The sequence below is a fragment of the Syngnathus scovelli genome, chromosome 13 (genome assembly GCF_024217435.2).
Source record: "Syngnathus scovelli strain Florida chromosome 13, RoL_Ssco_1.2, whole genome shotgun sequence".
Taxonomy (NCBI): domain Eukaryota; kingdom Metazoa; phylum Chordata; class Actinopteri; order Syngnathiformes; family Syngnathidae; genus Syngnathus; species Syngnathus scovelli.
In genome coordinates, this window is record NC_090859.1 from 12,871,771 (window position 1) to 12,894,395 (window position 22,625).

The window sequence follows — 22,625 nt, forward strand, 5'->3', positions numbered from 1 at the left end:
ACCTATATGAAAATAGCTACTCGTTTGAAAAAACACACAGTGACTGACTTGGGAGCTCAGCATGAACAAATAAATGTGACTTCCTTCTTTCAACAATCACGCAGGTGGAGCCAATTTCAACAACTCGGCCAAGAATTCCGACCCCCTGAAAATGACCTGGGGCCGACGGAAATTAAACTTTATTTGTTCGGGCCGTGTTGAGCATTTCTGTTTCTTCCCTTCATTTTTTTTTTTTTTTTGTTATGTTAAGCATAATAACATCTGCGGTATCTTCGTAGCTTGGTGTGAGAGGAAGCGTTTTTATTACTGAACAGAATCTCAAGAGTTGAATCGTAGCGTTCGTAAACAGAATCACAAGAGTTGAATCGGGTTTTCAGGTTGGATTCGCACCACGTGGATCGATAGCGGCATGATTTAAGTATTTGAAATTTCGCCACGTTAGACGAGAAGACTAATTTAATCACTGAGAGAGAAGCACATTGAAGCTTTGTCATTGCCCCCTGCTTAGTCACCATTGTGTCATCATAATAACGATCCCCCCGAGGAAGGTTCCTCTGTCATCGGAGTTTCCCGGACGACGTTGTAGGAAGAGACAAAAAGGTGGAATAACTGAAAAGCAAAAATAACCCGTGACGGATGTGAGAGCGCTTGAGAACGTCGAGCAGACAAGGGTAGAGGGGAAGATGATGACAGAAGGAGTCAAATGGATACCGAGCGAGAGAGACGGACGGCTCCGGTTCAAATGTTGAATTAAAATGTCACTGACAGAGAGGGGGAAAGAAAATAGGCCGGCTGACGGCTTGCTTCAAAACTGCCAGCTAATAAACGACACGCTGCTTTTTGACAACGGCCGAGCTTGGAAAATGACATCAGTGTTGAGTCAGCAAGGTGTAGTGCCGCGAAATGGCTCTAAATTTCCCGAGCGCTCGAGTGTGACGTTAGATGCCCTCCTGTGATTATCGTTCAGGTGCTTGCAGCTCCTTTGTAATGTTGTGAAATACAATTTACGAGTCTCATAACACGTTAGTCATCCATGAATGCATGTCGTTATTGATTCGGATGAATGAAGTGAGTATAATAAGCTTAAAGTGGTGAAGGAAGGAATTACATCACATGGTGCGATTGAGCAATTCTTCACATTAAATACCATTGATCAGATCTCGGTGGCTTTAATTGAATCTTGAGGGTGTTTATTGCTAAATGTTCAATCAAGGTACTGTACTCAAAAAATAAATCAAAAATACATCAAGTAGGGTCGAAAATATTCCACCCGCACACACACAAGTTTGCACACACGGACCTTCGGTAGATCAAGCCCGATGTGTGAGATGTCCACAAGATGTGTGTGTGTGTGCGTGGGTTTATGCCCGAGGGCCGCTCATCTTTTAAACATGTCTACATGATGCTCATTGGGATCGACTCGACACGTACAAGTAACCTTTTTATGGAAAAGAACGTAAGCTCAGTCTATGCGGCTACTCCATCTGCTATATTTACCTAAATGGCTTTGCAAACACGTTGAGTCAATACGCCGTTTTTAGTTTCAATCGTGAGATGAGGAACACTCAGGGTCATCCGAGCGCAGATATTTAAAGGTGGGTGGGCGGATGGATGGACGGATTTTGATAATCGTGACTTCCAATCAACCCAATGAGCAAATATAAAGCAATAGGAAAAAAAAATGGCAGCTACCGCATGTTAAGTTGCCATTATTCAATTTGGACACGGCATAGGGCAGCAAAATGTGCGTGCCCGTGTGTGTGTGTGTGTATGTGTGTGTGTGTGCACCCTCCATCCTCTGCAGGCAAGTCCTCATCTCTGGTTCTGATTAACTCCCTGTAAAAACACTTCTGTTCAGAACATCACAGCCCGTACATCACACTCTCTCTCGCTCCTCACACACACATACACACACACACACACAAACACACACATGCTGCGCAGCTCCCGGAGGCTCCCTGTTCACAAAGGGGAGTCTACACCCATCATTCAAAGCCTTATAGGCCTTAAGAATGCTGACACACACACGTTCAATCACACGCAGACACGCACACACATCGACACACAAAGTGTTCTGTTTTCTTTACTTTGATACACTTATAGAGTTCAGAGGTGAGAGGGCTGGAGGTAACACCGTGTTTTTCCAAAGTTTCTAACCACCTAAATCTGCTTCTAGACGTGCAAGGAGGTCCAGATGGCTGGGTGGAGACAAAAACACTCTCACATGCACAAGTACACCCACTGTCATGCTCAAATGAATAATAACAACCCCGAAAACGAAAAAAAAAAAAATCACATAGATGCACATCGGAGAAATACCACCTGATGCATTATCGTAATGTATTCAGGTTTTTTTCTTAAAGCCATCGGCCTTTTTTTTTTTTTTTGACATACCGATGTTATGAATTAGGTGTAAAGAACCGTGAGATGCGGGAAACCACGGCAACCACTACAACAAGTGGCCAAAGCATGCATGACGCATCATCGCGGACATTTTTGGGTCCTCCAAAATCTCACTCAGCTGAACACAGACATGTGTAATCAATAGATCAATTTATCACGCTGAGCAAGGATCAGATTGACATTGTCTTTAGCAACCAATTACAACCAGAACGCCAGTGAAAAAAGGTCACCCAAGTATCAACGCCCGCCAAATACCAACTTCGTTGGGTTTACCCCCGCGTCTGAGCGCTGAGCCCCCAAAATGCCAGTCGCCCTAATTCTCCTCCCCCTCGTGGAGCAAATGATTGATGAGGGAATTAATGCTGCCAAGCAAAGCAAAGCATTGTGGGAATGAGGAAGTCTTATTATTCAGTAGGGAGCATGTCATTAGAGGTTCCAAAATCAACACTATGTTATTATGTGCGTGCAGATGTTTTTAAATGTGTATGTTAGGGCCCAGCGGGAATTTCTGTCAGGACGTAACAGAAGGGAAAACGAATTATACGGGGATGGCGTTTTTTTTTTTTTATTGTCGGGGTTTCTTCTGTTAGTAAATATCCCGGACATTAATGTTCACATATTGTCACATTAACATCTCACCGTTCAAATTGATTGGGTAAAAAAATGACGGGATTTTTCGGACCTTACAGGAGCACCGTGTTACTTTTCAACTTATTCAACTTCAATTTGACTTCTAACAATTTCCAGCCCATCTTTCATGGTCTTGCAGTATTTCAGTTGAACTTCTCAATTGCCCACAGGAAGGACAAACATGAGAAATAAGTCACTGACTCAAGTTGGATCAGTTTGAAGTAAAGAGAATAAGGACATTGTATCTTTAGCAAAGACTTTTTTTTATTTTTGATGTCAGGAAGTTTCCTCCCCTCCCCTCGAATCGCCGAGATTTTTCCACTTCTGAAGGTGATGAAATAAGAATCTCTTCCCTGAAAGCATCTGCTGGGACATTTGACTTTGTCTTAGTCTTACTTGGTCTCTGACTTGCTCAGGGAGCTTTGGATATATTCCTCCATTTCCTTTCATGGCAAAGTCGGAATTCTCTAGAAAGGGCCTCGTCATGTGGATTTCTTGGTGAGAGAAATGCCTTGTGTCTTCCCAAACACAACCAAAGCCCACCTAGTGTATTTCCCTCCTGGCTTTCCAATTTAAATGCAAATGATCCCAAATCGGACTCTGCAAAGACGCATCGAAATCATTTGATGCAGCGATGAATTATATATTTTAATTAAGCGGACGAAAAAAATCATGCCTATTCAGCCCTTTTTACCTCCAATAAGAGATGAATAAATAAATATGTAGGCAACGGGAGGAAACGAGCGGAAGGTTGTATTGAGTTTGGCCGATTGTGTGGCTAACCGCCTGCGGGCTGTCTTTATGTGAGCAATCTGAAGCTGTCACATTTCAAAATCATATTGTTTACTGACAGCCGCTTTAAATACCTCACAGTTCAAAATGGGCCGGCGCGTACCGACACACACCGTTTGGATTTTGATGGGCAAACCAACACTCACGGAATGAAGAGCCGATATGGGAATTGCGATGCTCTGACAAGGGAAGCAATTTTAATTTCACCCTCTGTCATTCCTCGTGATATCATCTCTGATGAAATACATATGAGCTGCCAGTCATTCACGCAAACACAACTGGCAGCCCCGCCAGCCAATCTCAATCGCACGCCATTAATGCAAACTTCACTCACAGATGGCCCACAAGAATTCCGGTTATGGAATTCTGGAAATGCACTTTACAGAGTGTGAATTGAATCTTGGGAATTCACATAAAAATCGTCTGGTCGCTGTAGGTGTCTTAAAGTTTTTAGTTGCACCTGTCCATAAGGACACCCAACAAGGTCTGACAAAGATAGATGGTCGTCTTATTTTATCGGGAGGGGGAGGCAGAGATAATGACATCATCGCATTGTCATGGTGAAATCTTTAGGGGATTGTATTTTACGGAGGACCCCATCACTTTTTATTTTAGCCATCTTTAAGGTAAATGCTGACTCAGCAGGAAAAAAAATTCGCTCTATTGTTAGCTTCACAAATGTTGATTTTGATTTATTATTTATTATCACCGGTACGAGCGGCACATGCTTTCCACTTGCAAGCCTTCTGGAAACCCCCTGCTAGGGTGGTTGCTTTATCGCCGCGGTGCTAGTTGTTTTTTTTGTCAGTATGCCCCCTACGACCCTCCACCCCAATGTCTGGTGGTGTTATTTTTCTTGGACATTTCACTAATAAACTTGACAGAGATTAAAGGACCAGGAAACAACACGTGGCAGCAATAAATCAGTCGAGTCCTTCGCTTCTCATATATTGCAAGTGTGACTGGACTTTTGGACCTAACACACACAAAAAAACACATTAGTACCTCAATTGTAGCCTTTTAATGAGACCTTCATAACTTCAATGCAGACGTCTGGTCTTGGTGTATTGCTCTTTAAGTACTTGCCTTCCAGCAGCCAATCAGAGTGTTTTGTTCACTGACTTATTTGTCCGGCTCTGTTTTCAGACTGATTGAGTAGTCACCTTGTCAATCAATGTACAAAGCAGAATGGATTGATCTGTATGTCAGTATATATTTTTATAGTTTTATCGTGTTGAACTGAGATGAGTACGATTACTTGGTCAAGAGTTAGACGCTATGTAGATCTGGTCATGACTTTTCTAGAAGCAGGACAACGTGAAATCTGTTTAGACAAGACGTTTATTTGATCACTGTGACAAAGTACCGGCATTTGTTATGAGCAAATCAAGTTTGCGTCGAGATTGAGAGCTGATTATTGAAGACAAACAAAATGGGTGTGGTGAGAGAAGAGAAAACCGCAAATTGAGATGAGTGTTCAATATATATATTTTTAAGTAACATTGAAATAGTGTGGAAAAGGAGATTGTATATTTAGAAAAGAACAAAGAATGCTAACGGGAGGTGACAGCAGTTTGTTAACAGTTCAACTCCTCCATCCCAAGAACAAGGAAATTCACTTTGCTTTATCCGCCTATATTTAAAATGCTCACTCTGTTCTGCACATGTAGACGTGCTGTTTTTTTCCCGGCCAACATTCATTGGCAGGCCAAGTGAGATAATTCTTCCTCTGTAACAAATGTAAAATTCCAGGGGACAAGTATAGCTGCAAAAATGGATCTTTGACGTCTATAACTGTCAATGGTAGTGAATGAGTTAAAAATTTAAATAACTTGTCGCCGGATCCACATCAATTTTTATGTTCCCCGGCAAAGTTACACGAATACCTCTTGAATAATTCAATAATCATCCAAAAATATAACCTCATAAAGCTCAGTTGTAATAAATGAAAACTATAATAGTTGCCCTCAAAGAGTCATTGCTCCTCAAGGAGGCTGTGTTTGTTTATGGTGTGCTATACCTTTAAGAGCCTCTGTTCATGGCCCATCCCAGAGTGGGTGAACCCATTAGTCTGATGAACAGAGAAAGAGAAGCAAAGACAGAAACAACAATTTAAAAACGCAATTTAAGGAAACTCAACAGGGAGTTGTACAGGATTAGAAACCAAAAAGGTTTTCAAATAAGAAAAAAAAAAAAGGTGTAGGAAAAGGCCACTTCCACAGCAGACACCATCCCATTGAGAGGAGATAAAGACAGACAGACAGACAGACAGGAAGAAGCTATCTCGCCATCTCCTCAATGGCGTTGTAGGCGTCCGTGTGTGTCAGTCAATCAGACGGACAGGCGGACGCGGTGGCTGGCCACTTTGTCGTCTCTGGCACGTGCTCTCTCGCTGATGATTTTCCTGTGTGGTGTGTCCACAGATGGCAAACCTCGTGACATCTCTATGCTGTGTAGTTCTGGCCGCAGTGGTGGTAGCCTACGCGCAGAGACGCAGTCAGCTTGGTGAGTATCCATTTGAGCTGCTATTTATTTTTTCAGATTTTTTTGTTTTTTTTTGCTATCAAATATTTGTGTATTACATTACATTTTCAAATGTTACACCTGTGAATTTCAAATCTTGTGTAGAACAGTCATGTTGAACTTTTTCTGAGGCCGACACCAAAATGTTCTTCAACAAAGACACCAGTCAGGTCAACTCATGACCGTGAGCATGTCGCAAATTGTTGGCGTGCTGAGATTCTTATGAAAGAAGGGAATAGGGGCACCGGGGCAAAATGTAGATTAACAAAACTCGTCTTTGTAGTTCTCATGTGTGTTTGGCATGGGAGTCAATCCGTCACTTGATTTCGTGGAAAGAGTGGCGGGAGCTTGTTCGCCGATGGTTTCCGAGTGGAAGTCAGCTGACGGTGGAGTCGCTGAGTTCACTATTACGTCACAGAGGTACACAAATCAAATCAATCATACTAGAAATACCGCTAAAATGAAGTTTTAGTTATTTTAGTTCACTACATGACTGATTCAGGTGCACTTCTTTTTTGGTTCACACTCCAACATAACTCGAACTCAAGTCCCTTGACCCTGAAAGTATAAGCAGCATAGAAAATGAATTCCTTTAGAGCAAGGATGGGCTACTTAAATGCTGGAGGGGCCACTATTTTTCATCAGTGCTACTTGATGTTTTTTTTTTTTTTTCCAGTGCAAAGGGCTCTCTTGCATAAAAATGTCCACAAAGGGATAGCACAAAACTGGAAACAGGAAGTGCATGAACTTAGTTTGTCCAAAAATAAATGCACTTAAAATTGCATCACTATGGAGATAGTTTTGTCCTGCATATCATTTCAGATCCTCAAAAATCATTAGGCCTACTCAATGTAACCAAGACATACCTGCCATCTAGTGGTGGTTGGTGATATTACAACTTAAAACTAAAAACAACACCTGCATATTTGCAGTCCTACACCTGATTTGTATAGTCACATATTTATTTATTTATTTATTTATTTATTTATTTATTTATTTATTTATTTATTTATTTATTTATTTTTTAATTTATTTAGTCATTCTCAATAAAGAAGGACATGAGTGCTCACCTTATTAATGTATTTGAGACTCGCCAGTATTGGACAGCAAATGACAAACTGGCACTGCAGAGTTTTTTTACTTTTGGGTTCCGGACCACTGCCTCGATATAGAGAATACCTGCGTTGTTTCATTTTCCTTGCCACTGTTGGTACCTGAGCCCTGGAGAGTTAACTCCATTAGTGTAGGCGTAGCCATCCAGAGAAATGGCGGCTCCAATGAACCACAACGACTGACTGTCAGCTTTCAAGAACAAAGTTTAGATCAAAACACAAAAAAGCTGCTCCCTTGTCTTATTATACCATCAAAAAAAGATTCAAGAACGTGCTGTGCTCCATACTCAACTGAGCAAATACGTCATCCCGGAATTCTGAATAGATTTAACGAGGATTTTTCGAGTGAGCAGTAATGGACGTCATTGTGTGGTAAATTTGGACCGCCAGTTATTTGATTACTCGCAAAGCGAGTAAACAGCCTTTTTTAATTTGGATTCATGTGTTGGAACAAAGCTTCTTTGACTTGCTAAACTGGAGAATGAATGTAATCAACCACTTTAATCAAAAATGCTGAATTCCACATTTTACAGATAGAATTAGGAGCACTGCTTTTTTTTTTTTTTGTTTCTGATGCTCTTCAAAGAGTTTGCGATCAAGAGTTGAAAAAATGCTCGCCGTGCTTGGCAAGGGGAAAATAATAACCGAGGCAAGGAAAGGATTAAAAAATGCTTAAAAGAGAATTAGTAAAGGCTGTTTTAGATGCTGTCATCGTGACGCAATTCCTCTCTTTTGAATCTAAACTTTTCACTCTCATGCGTGAAGAAACAAGATTGATCGCAAACGAGCCTTATCTTTTTTATCCTCGTCGTGTTTTGTCTCTTTTACCGTGTATCTACCTTCTGATTCCATCTGTGACTATCGTTTGAATCTCATTTGAATTCAGAGAAACACTCGGTCCGATTCTTGGTATTGGATTTCTTAAGTGACTAATTCAAAACACAACAAGAATACCAAATGGGATTTGAATTAGTAGAAATAAACAAGCAAACATTGCGCAATTACGAAAGAAAATTCCTCGCTAAAAATTCACATTTAGTTGTGATTCTCTTGTGTTTTTTGATACGGTTAGAACAATTGAACATTTGTGTCTGTGCTTACTAATTATCTCGGGTGGGGTGGAAAAAAAAAAAAAAATCACATTTCAGTCCTTTTCGTTGTCTGCCACCGCCGCCGCAGGGATTATTTTGTGCTCACAACAAAGGTCGCAGTCTTATTTGGATGGTGTTCAAATTTTTTTCAATTTGTGGCGACAGATTTTTTTTTCAATTTTGGAGAATGACATTGACGGGTAATGCCAGTTTTTAATCCTCGGAAAGATTCAATGCCATTCAAAAGTCAGGCAACTTTTGAGAACATCATTCTTAGAGTCGTGTCTAAATCATTGTTTCAAAAAAAAAAAAAGTCTTTATGTATCTCAACATAATAAAATCATCCCCGGCAAGAATAACGTTTTAACATATCTGTTTCCTTGATGACATCATACTGCAGGACCACATTATCTATAGAAGTCCATATCCTGATTTAGAGATGAATGTTTCCACTCATAAGCATGCCCCCTCCCTCCCTCATTGTCCTGCTCCCCCTTCCATAACCCGTATTTGAAATTTCCTTCCTCCTCGCTGTCCCTCTAATTTCTTTCTCGCTCCACGTCGTTTCCTTCTCCTCCTACGCTCTCGATTCATCTTGTCAACAGCAGATCTATCGCCTATGACATCATGCGTCGCTATCGCTGCATGTTTTTGCATGTTTCCAATCTGATGTCGAGGTCATGTGAAAGGAAGTGAAGACGGGGCACTAAAAGGAGCGCTAATTCCGCGGTATTCAGGCTGAAGCTGTTTTTTTTTCCTCTTCCACGAGTGTTTTGACACTTTCCAACACGGCGTGGCATAGAATTCCTAATACCGTGGCCACCCTTCCAAATGGGTCGTATTATGTATTCAAAATGGAATTAACGCTTTCAGATTTCACCTCCAGCGTTATTCTTAATAGCCGAGTCAGATTAGATCCACGTGCGTTCACAGAGGGTCGAAGATATGAATAGAATTTATATTAACAAGAGAGAAGCGAGAAGGTCAGAGTTGTATATTTCCCGAGGCAACAATTTACTTCTTAAAACTCTATTGCTAAGATTACGATTTAAAAAAAAAAAAAAAACTTTTACAGTCGCCTCGTGTTGTGTTCCGTCATTTATATTTAATGCGGTATAACGCAAAAGGAAGCTCGTACGTAACCGTGTACATTTATAACGATTCGGGAGCGTACAGTAAAAATTCATCCGTGCCGCCCGACAAGACAAATGTAGACGACCGAACGTAATTAATTATTCAAAGCATCGAACCGCCGTCTGACGTGCAATCAGAGAAAACAGACAGCTGTTGTGAGTAAGTAAATAAGCGCAAGGACTTGCACGTGTGTGTGTATTCTCATATATGCAGGCCATGTATGTGCCAGCGGGGGAAGCTTGATCACACTCATTATCCTGAGTAGCACTCAGGATAATGCCTCGTTGGCATGGAGCTTGGATTAATTTCAAGAATGAGCTGAAACAATTGATTGACCGACTTCTCGGCCTGATGGATAGCGGTCGGTCCGATGCCGGCCCGGCAGGGAGAGGAGCGTCAACTTCTGCTAATCTAATTCGGGCTTAGCTGTGCAAAACTGAGACAAAAATTTAAAAAAAAAACAGGAAAATGAATGAATTTGGTTCACCGACAGTTTTTCGATTAATCGTTTTTTGATTAATAGCTGTTTTTCGATTAATAGTTCAAAGCCCAATCCCAGAAGTAATTAGGTAATTTGGGGGTCATAAAAAATACAGCAGTTTATTACATATGGATTTGCAGAGAGTCTGTAAAGTTTGTCTTAATTTATAGCTTATCCCCATATTAGCATTTAGCGACAAATATACCTAATAGCAAGGATCGTCACCGATTTACTCTTGTTCCAAGTGTTGAGTGTTTCCCAAAGTGTAGCCAGTAAACAAAGTCAAGTCTGTGAAGTTTTTGGAAGTAAAACTTTGTTCCAAGTCATCACAATTGAATCAGCGGAGCCTTAAAAGGGGTCTCGGACCCTTCAATGGCGCGGCGCTTCTAAATATATGCGTTTAATTTGATCTATTTGAAAAAGATTGTGGGACGCTGTACGGGGGGAGGAAGGGAGGGAGGGAGTGATCAGGGGCAGAGGATTGTCATTTATCACATTGAACTTCAGTTTAATTTAATTCAGCTCAACTTTATTGTCATTCCCTTCCAGTGAAGTCATTTCGTTTGACTCGAATGCGCGGGGAAAGGAGACAAATCTCGCTCAGTGCAACCGTGCAAGCGAGAGCTGAGTGAAAACAGAACAATCAAAGCCGAGGATCGGGCAAAAACGATAACGTCCGACAACATCGGGTATTCGAAAAGCAAATGACGCTTGATTGTGCAGCTAAGTAATAAAACTTGTCGTTTTCACTCGGCTAATGCCGACCTATTCCATGCTGGCTTTCTTTAGAAAACTTTATGAGAAGATTTGGAAAGCTTTGGACCAACACCCGGAGAGAGAGAGGATGGAAAAAACATTTATGAACATGTTACTTGTCCTTGCACAACAAAGCAGAGGGAATAGTGTGTACTTGTTTGCGTTTTTCGTATCTGGCTTCAAATGCCGTGTAGGTCTTTCCTCTGACACTGGACAAGGACAGTCCCTTTTTATTGAAGTCCGATTTCCTTTCTAAGAAGGGTACAGCTGAGAACTATTCACTCATCCAAATCTCATATTGTGTCGCCTGGGGACAGTCGCCTTTGTGCACCCCCCCCCCCCCCTTAATGTTCGGGAACCTGATGACACAGATTTCCGACATAAGAACTCCAATAAAATTCACCTTCATAAGAACCTCACACATTTTTTTAATCCGACTCAATTAGTAATGAGAAAATGAAGCTTCAAATTTGCTTCATGAACCAGTTGCATTTTTTACGCCACTAGATGGCGCTGTCTGCTCTGCCACTTTATTTAACCTGATGACACAGATCTGCGACATAAGAACTCCAATAAACTTCAGCTTTGACCTTCATAAGAACGTCACACATTTTTTTCAATCGGACTCAATTCTCAGTGATGAGAAAATGAAGCTTCAAATTTGCTTCACGAACCAGTTGCATTTTTTACACCTCTAGATGGCGCCCTCTGTTCTGCCTTTCCATTCCTTAAACCAACAGTGTCAAAATATTCATCAAGTGGTTCATGAAGCAAAATTGAAGCTTCATTTTCTCCATCTCAGCATCCCGAGCCAAAACATATCCAAGCAATGCATCACAAAGATTATTAGATCGTGCTGAACTTCATGGCACTTAATTCCCGAAGCACTGCTTCTGCTCTCCTATGGGAATCATGTATGCCGTGTCACATTGATAAAAAACCATATTCGTCACACACGGTCATCTCGGAGTGGTAACATTAACTATCTCATATCGTCCCGTGTGCGTGTACACAAACACACACACGGTGATGAATTGAAGTCGGGTTGTCCTATCAGTCATACATGCTGCAATGTATTTCTGTAATCTCGCAAGGGTGCATGTGTTTGTGTAAGAGGGCCTCTCGTTCTATTAAGTTGGTTTCATCTGAAAGGTTGAATCTAATCCCAAACTAATGCGTGGGCAAAAGCGTAGCTGTGGATGGATTTGGGTGTCAAACCTGTCTAATAAGAAGGAACAGCAAAACAATTCCTAGGTATTATGATGAATATCTTAGCACTCCATAATAGAGCAAGCGTGAATTTTAGCTGCCTACTTGTATCAAATTAGAAAGCCATTTTTATTTTTGGGTTTGGGAGAAAATCCTCCACACGTGTTTCATTGTTGTAGCTTTGTCTGCTACGGAACAAGTCTGCAGCTTTGGTTAGCCATGAGGGAATTAGTATCGGCTTTGAGCTTCGGCTCGGTGCTGGACTATTGGTGAAACGCAGGCAGTCGTGATTGTGTGATTCGGTTCCATTTAATTCAATTTCTGAAATTTATTTTCATTATAAAGAGATGTGAAATCCCCCCTCCCGGGAAAAAAAAAGCTTTTTGTTTGCACAGGACGACGCATTTGTTTTCCATCTTCTGCACTGCGTGACTGACTGTTTGTGTGGAATGAAAGACCATCTGTTTTTTTTTTTTTTTTTTCTTTTTTGGAGTGACAGAAGAAATATCAAAATTCCCATTTATATCATCAGAAAATGTGTCACTGGTAGTCTAAATTTGCTTCTGATAAAGAACAAAGCCTGCGTGCATGAAAGATGTTACATTTTGTTTCGACTTACAAAATTCATTTGTCTCTTGCGTGCATGAAGATTTTTAGAACCCAAAGTAGCAATTTTCAATTACAGACTAATATATGTTGAACCCCTCCGGTTATGAAACATTAAACTAGAGCCCCAAATTTGAAAGTTGCATAAAAGGATTGGAATTTGTTTTCCAAACTTAAAAGAGTTTTTGGGGCACACCACATCTAAAGATGTTCAATTCTTAATGCAAAATAAGCCACGATAAGGGATTTTTAATGTGTGTTCCATTTTAGACCACACAAGATTTTTTTTTTTCTACTCATGACATCACCACATAAAACAAAAGTACCCCGATTCACATTCGGCATTGTTCTTTAGACCTCCACTTTTTTCTTAAAGGGACATTTTAGGATGCTCTTATTTATTCTAGTGTCAGAGCGTTTGAGGTTTTCCAAACCAAGCCCGACATTATCCGTGGATTTATAAATTATGGGTGATGAAATGCTCGGCCAACTGCTTTGTTTCGCTCTCCCCTTCATGTCAAAATCATTTTTGGGAGGTCATCAAGTCCACTAGGACTGGATTGAAACACCCCTCCAATAAATAAAAAAAAAAATGTAAGAAAACTGGCACCTAGGGGGGCTCCATGCATATTTCATGGGTGGCAGTGCCCTTCGCAACCCCCCCTCCAGCTCCGCCAGTGGAATGGTCTAACCTATAGTATGATAAAATGTATGTAAATATTTTTTTTAACCATATTTCCCCTTTTTAGTATGATAAGAATTCAAACCAATGCAATATAAATATATCACATTAAATCCCTCTGGAAACCGTGTGCAGAAAAAAATAATAACACACATCACAACAGGCAAGTAAAACACGTGTGTATAAAGAAAATATTGACGATTGCATCCTTCAGCAGGCACAGGGAGTATGAATGTACGTGTCATTAACAGAGTAAACACATATTCATGCCACCAACAATGAGATACAGTTTGCAAAGGCTTATGAATATATGAATGAACATGCCCAGGCATCTGAGCAACTGAAAACTGTTAAAGGAAAATGTGCGGTATGCATATTCCGAAAGGTCACCTGTATGTTCTCACTCAATATTACATTTTAAGCTCGGTTTCTTCCAGCAGCAGTTTCGCGTGCATTATTTTTTTTATTTATTATTATTTTTTTTAAGTTTAGAAGTCATTCGCAGAAACATAATTGGAATATTTTTAAATAATCTACAAGGTATGTTGCAAATGTTTTTTTAGTAGTGAAAAAGATTTAATTTGAATATTAAGAGGAATAATGCGCAGCGACCTTTTAAAAGACCTGCGAGGAAATTATGACCAAAACATAAGAATCGTGGAACACGCTTATTAAGATACATCAAGTTTTGTCATTACATCACTGCTCTGTAAGTTTAAATTGGATACTAGAATAATTTGTTCCTTAATACAAAGCAGCCTAATGAGGCAGGTTGAAAGACTTTTTGGCTAGGTCAACCTTTTAAAGCAATTATATCTTTACATTGAACTCAACTCACAGCGCAATTTCCACGCAAGCCATACGATTGTGTCTCGTAGGCTGTCATCAGAGGCAGCCAGCCGCGACGGCACTTTGCTATGCGGCGGGAACCGTAGGGAGAACGCCAAGCAACCCGTCTCATTATCAATATACGGCGCGAGTACATTACAGTCCATGTTCTATTCAGACTTCTCGTGAAAAAACTGGATGGGCAGAAGTGTGCTGACGGGAGGACAAGCTGAACGTGCACGCTCATGCCTTTCTGATGTTTTCTCAAAGAACCTAGCTGGTGGAAGAGAGAAGAGGTCTGTTTTGAATGAGAGATGTTTGGGAAGTCAAGCTACAGGAATGTCAACAAGCTATACAGGGAGACGGTTCTGTCTACACATGTGGGTAAAGTCGTGTTAGCATGCACGGAAACACATACCAAAACATAAATTTGATTACCTGTACATGCGTTTGTACAGGGTACCGTAATTTACGGACTATAAGCCGTGACAGCTAAAATTTGTGAAATATCCTGTATAAGGCGCACTGGACTATAAGCTGCAGGTGTTTTAAATTAAAAATGCTCATTTCTATAACCTGTATCATCAAAACAAATCCTCTTACAATATCATAAATATCATTAAATTCATAAAGTCACACCGAACGATAAGCCGCAGCGTTCAAAACTTGTGCAAAACGTAGCGGCTTATAGTCCGGAAAATACGGTATTGGTGATGTTTAGATCTGAATTGTTTGCTTTAGAACGTAGTAAAAGTTTAATTATTGCAGAAAACAAAAAAATTGAAGCTCAAGAAATGCCCGCTGTATGAGAAAATATTTTGCTTAAAACATAATAAAGAAAACACAGTATTTGTATATGCCAGAATGTAAAATAGACACCTTAAGGATGGGAATGCTAATCATATTTTATCTGTAGATTGAAAAAAAAAAATGTACTTACCTCCGAGTTGATTGATGCTTGTGTCACACAGCTGCCACATTTTGCAGCGGGAAAATAGTGTACTCCACGTGTTCCGGGCACAGGTGTGTGTGTGTGTGTGTGTATATTGCCGCTGCGTTACATTTCAATAGTCACACATGATTGATTGCAGCTCTTCAGCTACTCATGTGAAGGTCCCTTGATACCTTTGCCGACTGTTTGGGAAACTGTCACGCTGCAAACACGGTACGCCGACAAGAGTAGGGAGTCGAAGGGAAGAAAAAAAAGAACTCTTTCTTGAATTTCACTAAGGCTCGGCGGCAACTGGGAAATAGCCTCAAGTCCCAATTGGAATGGTGGCCCCCTTTGATCACGGACTCAAACAAGAGTGGGAATGATGCTCGGAGTTGTGTGTGCTTTGTGTGGGACACATCGTTTCTGTAGTACCGTCATGCAAAACACACACTTTGGTTTCGGAACACTAAAGAGGAAATCAGACGACTCAAACTCAAGGCCTGGGGGTCAGATACGGCCCGTGGGAGCTTAAGATCAGGGGATACTTTGAGAATAATTGTCAATTTTTGGCTATGTGAGACTGTTTGTGAGACTGTTTGTGATTCAGGGCTATACAAATAAACTTGACTTGACTTGACTTGACTTGACTTGACTTGACTTGACTTGACTTGACTTGACTTGACTTGATTTGACTTGACTTGACTTGACTTGACTTGACTTGACTTGACTTGACTTGACTTGACTTGACTTGACTTGACTTGATTTGACTTGACTTGACTTGACTTGACTTGACTTGACTTGACTTGACTTGACTTGACTTGACTTGACACCTCATTTTCTGTGGTCCGCAAATTGTGCATCAAATGTATGTGTCATTACTAAAATTGCAAATTGTACTATTCTAATCCGCGACGAAAATGAGCTTGCCACCCCTCCCCTCAGGTATTCCACCCACCCGACAATTAAAATTGTTATGTCAAGGTCATAGCATATTCTCACAATGACGCCATTGAAATTTTCTGATGTTATCTCCAACCCGGCGACACCTTCATATATCGCCGTGGGTTAATTAAGACGCTGATTGCTTTGGCTTTTGAAATTCCTGCTCTCCCAGCTGCAGTTTGGTTCCTTATCGCACACTGTTATTCCTTATCCCCTTGTTCACTTCCTTCACGGCTGCTCTCTGCAACGTTTACGCCGCTTCTAAGCTTCCGTATAATCTTCCCCTTTTCAATCAGAAGATAGAAAATATCTTCTATCGCTGATCCTTCTATGTCTACCCACCACCACCACCACCCCCTCCCTCCCCTCAATCTATGTAATAAATGAGCTAGCTGGTATTAGCACTGACCTTCACTCTTCTACTCAGGAAGACTTCGGGTGATGTTAACCACATTATTAACCAATCAGATGAGGACTGCGAGGGAGGTTTCTTCAGGCTTATGCGGGAATTATCATGCATATGCAGTCTACCTAACGGGGGAGTCCAAATCAACTAATTATGAAGATGATATTTGCATGGCAAAGTATCCTGTAGCATTTAAGAGAAAGCAATAAAAATAGTGAAGCTGTTTTAAGACTGCGCTTAACTGCACAACTCCCGTCTGCTTAACAGAATGCTGATCTGACCCAAATAAAATAAAATTGAAAATAAATAAAAACAAGATGTAGGTGATGGATCACCGCACTAAAGCTCATATCCGAGTTGAGAACATATCAGAGGGAATGGAAACAGCGTGGTCCTAAATGATGAATGAATAGGAAAAGTAAAGGTACGAGTCGGGCTAGCGAAAACATGACTATTGAGCTGTGTTTTCCGGAAGAATATTTGTGCTGACTGAGTGTGAATTTCAAACACTTTTTATTTTTTAAACATCAAATTCCTACCAGTGAATTCAAGGCTACAAGTCCATATTGATTCAGTTAAAAGCAGCAAGACGTATTAAGAATACAAATGCCTGAGTGGAAGAGTTCTCATGCATATTTCATTAAAGTTTCAGATTTTCTGATTACTCCATTTAACCATGTTAGCTGGAAACACATGATGATTTTTTTTCAATATTAGACATTTCGGTGATGCGTCATAAACGATGTGATTGGACTTTTACTTTAACTCATTCGCAGCCAACTCAATTTAAATTAATCTTTGATATATTTAGCTGTCAATGGGAGTGAATGAGTTTGAATGATGTGTTGTGATCCATGTTTTTTTTTTTTTTATTTCACTTAATCACTGCAAATTTGAAGTCTTTACTTAAAGACTCCGATTCAGCACGCCGATGTCTCTGATGTCTAGTTTTCCACCTCTTGCTGTTTTACCATCCCGCTTGTAAAAACGACACGTTCCTGACCATAGCGGTGCACGCCAGCTGTCCGACTCTCTCTTGTGGTTCTGCATACTTCCGAGCTAATTCTCAAGAATTCTTCCTCCGCTCCTCGTTTCATGACCTCTCTAATCCCGGCTTGTAAAATATTAACTGCTCACTCACAACATCCTCCCTCCTGTGCTGCCCCTCCTCTTTCCGCAACAACGACTTCATCTTTGCAACACTCTCTCCATTCTTTTCCTTGCCTCCGTGTTCCTCCCAGGGCGTCTCTAAAAAGTCAAGGCTCAATTAACTTTGTTGCTTGTGAATCTTGTCAACTCCGGTCGAGATGAGCAGCGTCATATAATGACTGATTCAAACACACACACACACCTGACTGTGCACTGAGGCCCGAGATAAGATGGCAGGAAACAGGAAGTGGATTTATATGAGCACTGATGCCCTGACTCATGCACGCATACAAACACTTTCACAGCTGCAGCTGCCTCAGCGCTCACATGAAAGGAGCGGCAAATGCCGAGCGAGAGTGACTCTTAATCTCTCCGAGGAGAAAAAGAGACAGGAGGATAATGTGATAACTTAATTCTAAAAAATTCTCACCGTAATATGGGAGGGAACAAGGTTGTGGGTGTGGACAGTTGTATTCTCATGCATAATCCCATCCGTGTGTTTTGACGCCTGTCTTGCCCGTGGATATATCTTGGAGTATCTATTCCACAGCCGATTTAATATATGCGCGTCTCCGAACCGCCATCAGCAATTTAGCACCGCTACTTATTATGTCACCCGGCAGTTAATCGGACGGCCATCTTGCAAATCATCAGGAAAGATTTAGCATTTTGCTGTGTTGTACTTTTGTAAAAGTGCAATGTGCTCCACATGCTGACCGAGGCAAGAAAAAATGTTTGTGGCAGTATGATGATGTACAAGTTTCAATTTTTTATTTTTTTTTATTTTGGGCGTGACTTGCATTCTGATGAACGAAGGCGTGGCTCGGCATATAAAGGATTTTTTTTTAATCAATTTTTTCAATTAAGTACAGGTGAACTAAGCAAGCCGTGTCTCGATTTATGTATGCAAGATTATAAATATAGATTTTTTTTTCCCAAGATATCGCATGCCTGAGTTTTCTAATCAACTTATATAATTGGAAACATCTGTTAATTGTTTTCCCCGCTATCCTGATACATCTGCTACTCTTCTTGCATGCTCTCCATCTAAATTGCTTCGGGGGGAGGGGGGGGGGGGGCATACACGTTCTCTCAAATGTAATCACAAATACAAAAAGTGCTGCCTTATATTATCTGTAGAAATATTTTTGGGGTCATCCAAAAGTAGCGTTCAATAAAAACGATGCTGTTTAATCGCTGAAATAAAATGTGCTTGCACAAAGCCCGTTTATTAATTCGTATGGCGAATTTGAGCTTACTTTTTTTTGTGGCAGCAGGAACTGTCTACTTCTAGAAAAATAAAATCAGGCAGACCATAATGACTTAAAAAAATCAACTCTTGTGTTTCTGTGCAACGACTGAGTGAAAAATGTCATCCTCCAAAGAAAAATTGATCATTCCGGCAGGCTGCATTTCAGTATGTCAGCTGATCCAATATTTTACCGTTGAACTTTCAAAAGGCGAGACTCCCCTTAGGCATACAAATGTGACTCACCGATAACTGTTCCCATGAGTTACGGCTCGGATTGGAACGCGACACCGTCTGATACATGAACGCCAATGAATCTACAAGTAACTCTACACACACATACATTAACACAACACAACGGGGCTTATAACTCTTTCGATGGTAAATCAGAATGTCAAACCGCCATTTAATTTCACGCCGTAACTTAGCAATGCATTCTTATAGAGACTCACTGACAACAAGCATGCGTGCACAAACAAGTGAAGTCACAGATGCGGAATGATGGAACGAGTCACACACAGGCACATGTGCGACTTTGACATTTTTTCGGGACACAGTTGGTTCTCCATAATGAAAATATTTTTGCATTACAGTTGTTACGTGCAAAGCTCAGATACAAAGATGTATGTTGAATGAATAAGCAACAAACCATTCTCTGTTTGTGTCTATGCTTGTGTGTTCTTTAAGTAACCTCTGGGTAGATGTGCTTGTAATGTGCGGCAAGTCTGAGCACCGTTGACCTTACAACATGCTAATGCCGCACTCTGCAAATACATGAGTGGTCCTGCATATAAACTACAATGAACAGCGTGTGGCTGAAAAAAAATTAAGTGCCCGCTAACACCCCAGGGTGAACTTGTGGAATTCATACATAATATACCGTATTTGGCATTTGTGAAAGCTATCAAATATTACTAGACACTTGGGGCTCGGTATTGTTGTCTGTGTACAGGGGCGGGCTACGCACTGATAGTTCAGGATATGCTACATTGCTCCAACAGATTAAAAACAGATGAAAATATTTTGTAGATAGTTGCAATGTAAGTTTGATAACACACTAACTCAAGGGTGTCAAAATAATTTTTGCCGTGGGCCACATTGTAGTCATAGTTTCTTTCGGAGGGCCATTCTGATATAATAGTGTAAGCTACTAAACAAACTGATAAATAAGTCATTTTCAAATCAGATTAATAAACTGTTCAAACATTTTAAAAAGATGATTTTTAAAGGTGAAGACAATTTGATGCACATTTTGTCTTTGCGTTTGACACATGTGCACTAACTGGAGATGTGACATCATTCCGTCAAGTCAGATATTAGTCGGAAGCTAGCGACGGAAAACTAACTCTAAATTCCTAGATTCGTATTCGCGGTGAGGAACAAGGACAAACAAAAACTGTGTGCTTACAAAAAACTATTTATTATAGAATAAAAAAATGCGATGAGAATTTTCGGCTTTGTGCCGTGACGATCATAATTCTTATCGGAATACGCCAGCTAGCTCAGGCTAGTCATGAACGCTACTCTACTCTATATAAACTTCTGTGGCTGTATAGTTCCTAACATTCCTCAAAGAGAATCTGCGTTAGCTTTCCGTCTCGAAGATTTCGTGAAGGACATTAATGATTTTCATTCGCATTTGATAGCTCATAACATTGTTCTTATGCCACTAACAATGCCCCGTCGATTACAAAAAGATCAATAGCACTTGAGCTGAATGCCATTATGGTTATTAGGCCTACTCGCCCGTATGGTGATGAGGCCTGAGGGCAAATGCGTCAGCGAGTTTATTCATCAATGCATCGGTTAGCCAGCGTTGAGTTTTGGTATTATTCTCGCTAGACGATTTTTGATAAAGAGGTGCAGACGTTTCAGGAGAATACAGAGAGGACTGAGCTCTTTCAAGGTGAGAGAATGATGGAGAAGGTAGAGTGAAGGTGAGGTAAGAGAAAGACGGAGTGAGAACATGATAACACAAAGGCAGGCAACCCAAAGGCGGTGAGAATAACTTACACAGGCGAGAAACAAAGACGAGAAACCGAGATAACGGCGAATGATGGCACGGCACACCTGTCTGAATCTCGGAGGTGAGATGTCTTAATGATGTCAGGATGTAATTTCAAACACAGTATCTGTATTTTATTAAATGCAGAAGTTAGAAAAGATGGCAGTATTCATAAAGTCCGTCCGTCTAGCTGTATCAAAGTGACAGTGCTGTATTAAAGATTTTTTTTTCGCCTATTTTTCGACACTAACCAGCGTCTGCATCAAATTTCAACATCAAAGTCTGCTCTCACGAAGATGCAAATAAGTTTTTTTATGTAAATAAAACCACATTTTCTCTCTTGGACAGAAGAGCAGGAGATCAAACCAAATTGGCAAGCCTTGCCACTCATATTTATATGCACACTTTTTTTTTTACTTTTTTTTTTTTTACTGTGACTCTGACAAATTGGGAAGACAGCTGTGATGGGCAGGGTGGAGAAAGGCTGATAATGGGGAGGGGGAAAAAAGTGACTCCGAGTGCAGGAATCAAGTGATGGGGAGGTCAAGGGACTCTGACAGGAAACGGGAAAGAGATAACAAATCTTGTCTCGTTAATGTTAATGGAGAAAGGGATTTTTCACATGAAATATAAATACGGGTGTTATGGGACATGAAATATACATGAAACAGTGGCTGACATCTGTATCCGCCATGTTAAGAGGCATGTCAAAGGACACGGGGAGAAAGGAGGGGGGCTCTGAAAAACCTCAAGTTGTCTTCTCTTTTCTGTCTCGACAAGAACTTTTGAAAAGACGGGGATCAATATTTCATTGTTGCGTTTTGTTGAGCTGTTGATCCCGAGTATTCAAATGTTAATCCCACGTCCTCACTTGTGTGTGGTCCCGACGGCTCCCGCGGGACTTATCAACAAAGAGGGGCCTCTAAAGTGCACCGTCGTAACCAAAACTCCCATTAGGCTCACACGTATCCCTTAATCCTGGAGACCGTGTTCCATACGACAATCACTTAAACCCATTGAGGGATGCTTGACGATAAAATGAGTCGCAAATTTGAAATACGCACAATTAGCGCAAATGCGTTACAAATGATTTGCCATTATTCACGCTGACAATGTTAATTGCGATTCTTCACGGAAAATTCACATTTGCTTATTTGTGTCTCAAGCCGCCAGGAACCAGTATGAGCGAATGGGCAGCGACGTCACCATGCAATGCGGATCCCTCGACAACGACGCATCGGCGTCTTGGAAGGTGAACGGGACGGACGTGAAGGCCCAGCATCGTCTGGAAGGCCCCAGACTGATACTGACCCAAGTGAACCTGAGCCACAACGGACTCTACAGCTGCTTTCAGAACCCGAACGGAGAGAGACGCGACACCATGAACCTCCACATCGGCAGTAAGTACCCAGACAATTGTCCGCCGAATATTGCCTGCCAAACAGTCATGACTACTTAATCATCCCGGTAGGGCACTTTGGTTATTGCTTCTGCAGAGGGTAAACAAAAGATGAAATTGGAGTATACATATTGCGCAATGAAGCGAAAAAAATATTAAGAAAATGTATTTGAGATCATTTTCAATGTAACTCTTGTACCTGAAATGAACTTTATTGAGACAATACCAGCAGTTGGGTGAAATTTCAACAAAGTCCCTGATGAACACCGTGATTATTATGCAGGTGCTACCTTA

General features: G+C 40.8%; 1 protein-coding gene across 1 annotated transcript in view; it reads left to right on the top strand.

The window, feature by feature from the left end:
- Positions 1–22,625, top strand: part of cntfr (ciliary neurotrophic factor receptor) — a 99,801-nt gene that overhangs the window by 29,495 nt on the left and 47,681 nt on the right. The window contains exons 3-4 of the mRNA XM_049737857.2: positions 6,249–6,330; positions 22,099–22,332. Coding sequence (XP_049593814.1) covers positions 6,249–6,330; positions 22,099–22,332 — 316 coding nt within the window. The remainder of the gene's footprint in view (positions 1–6,248; positions 6,331–22,098; positions 22,333–22,625) is intronic.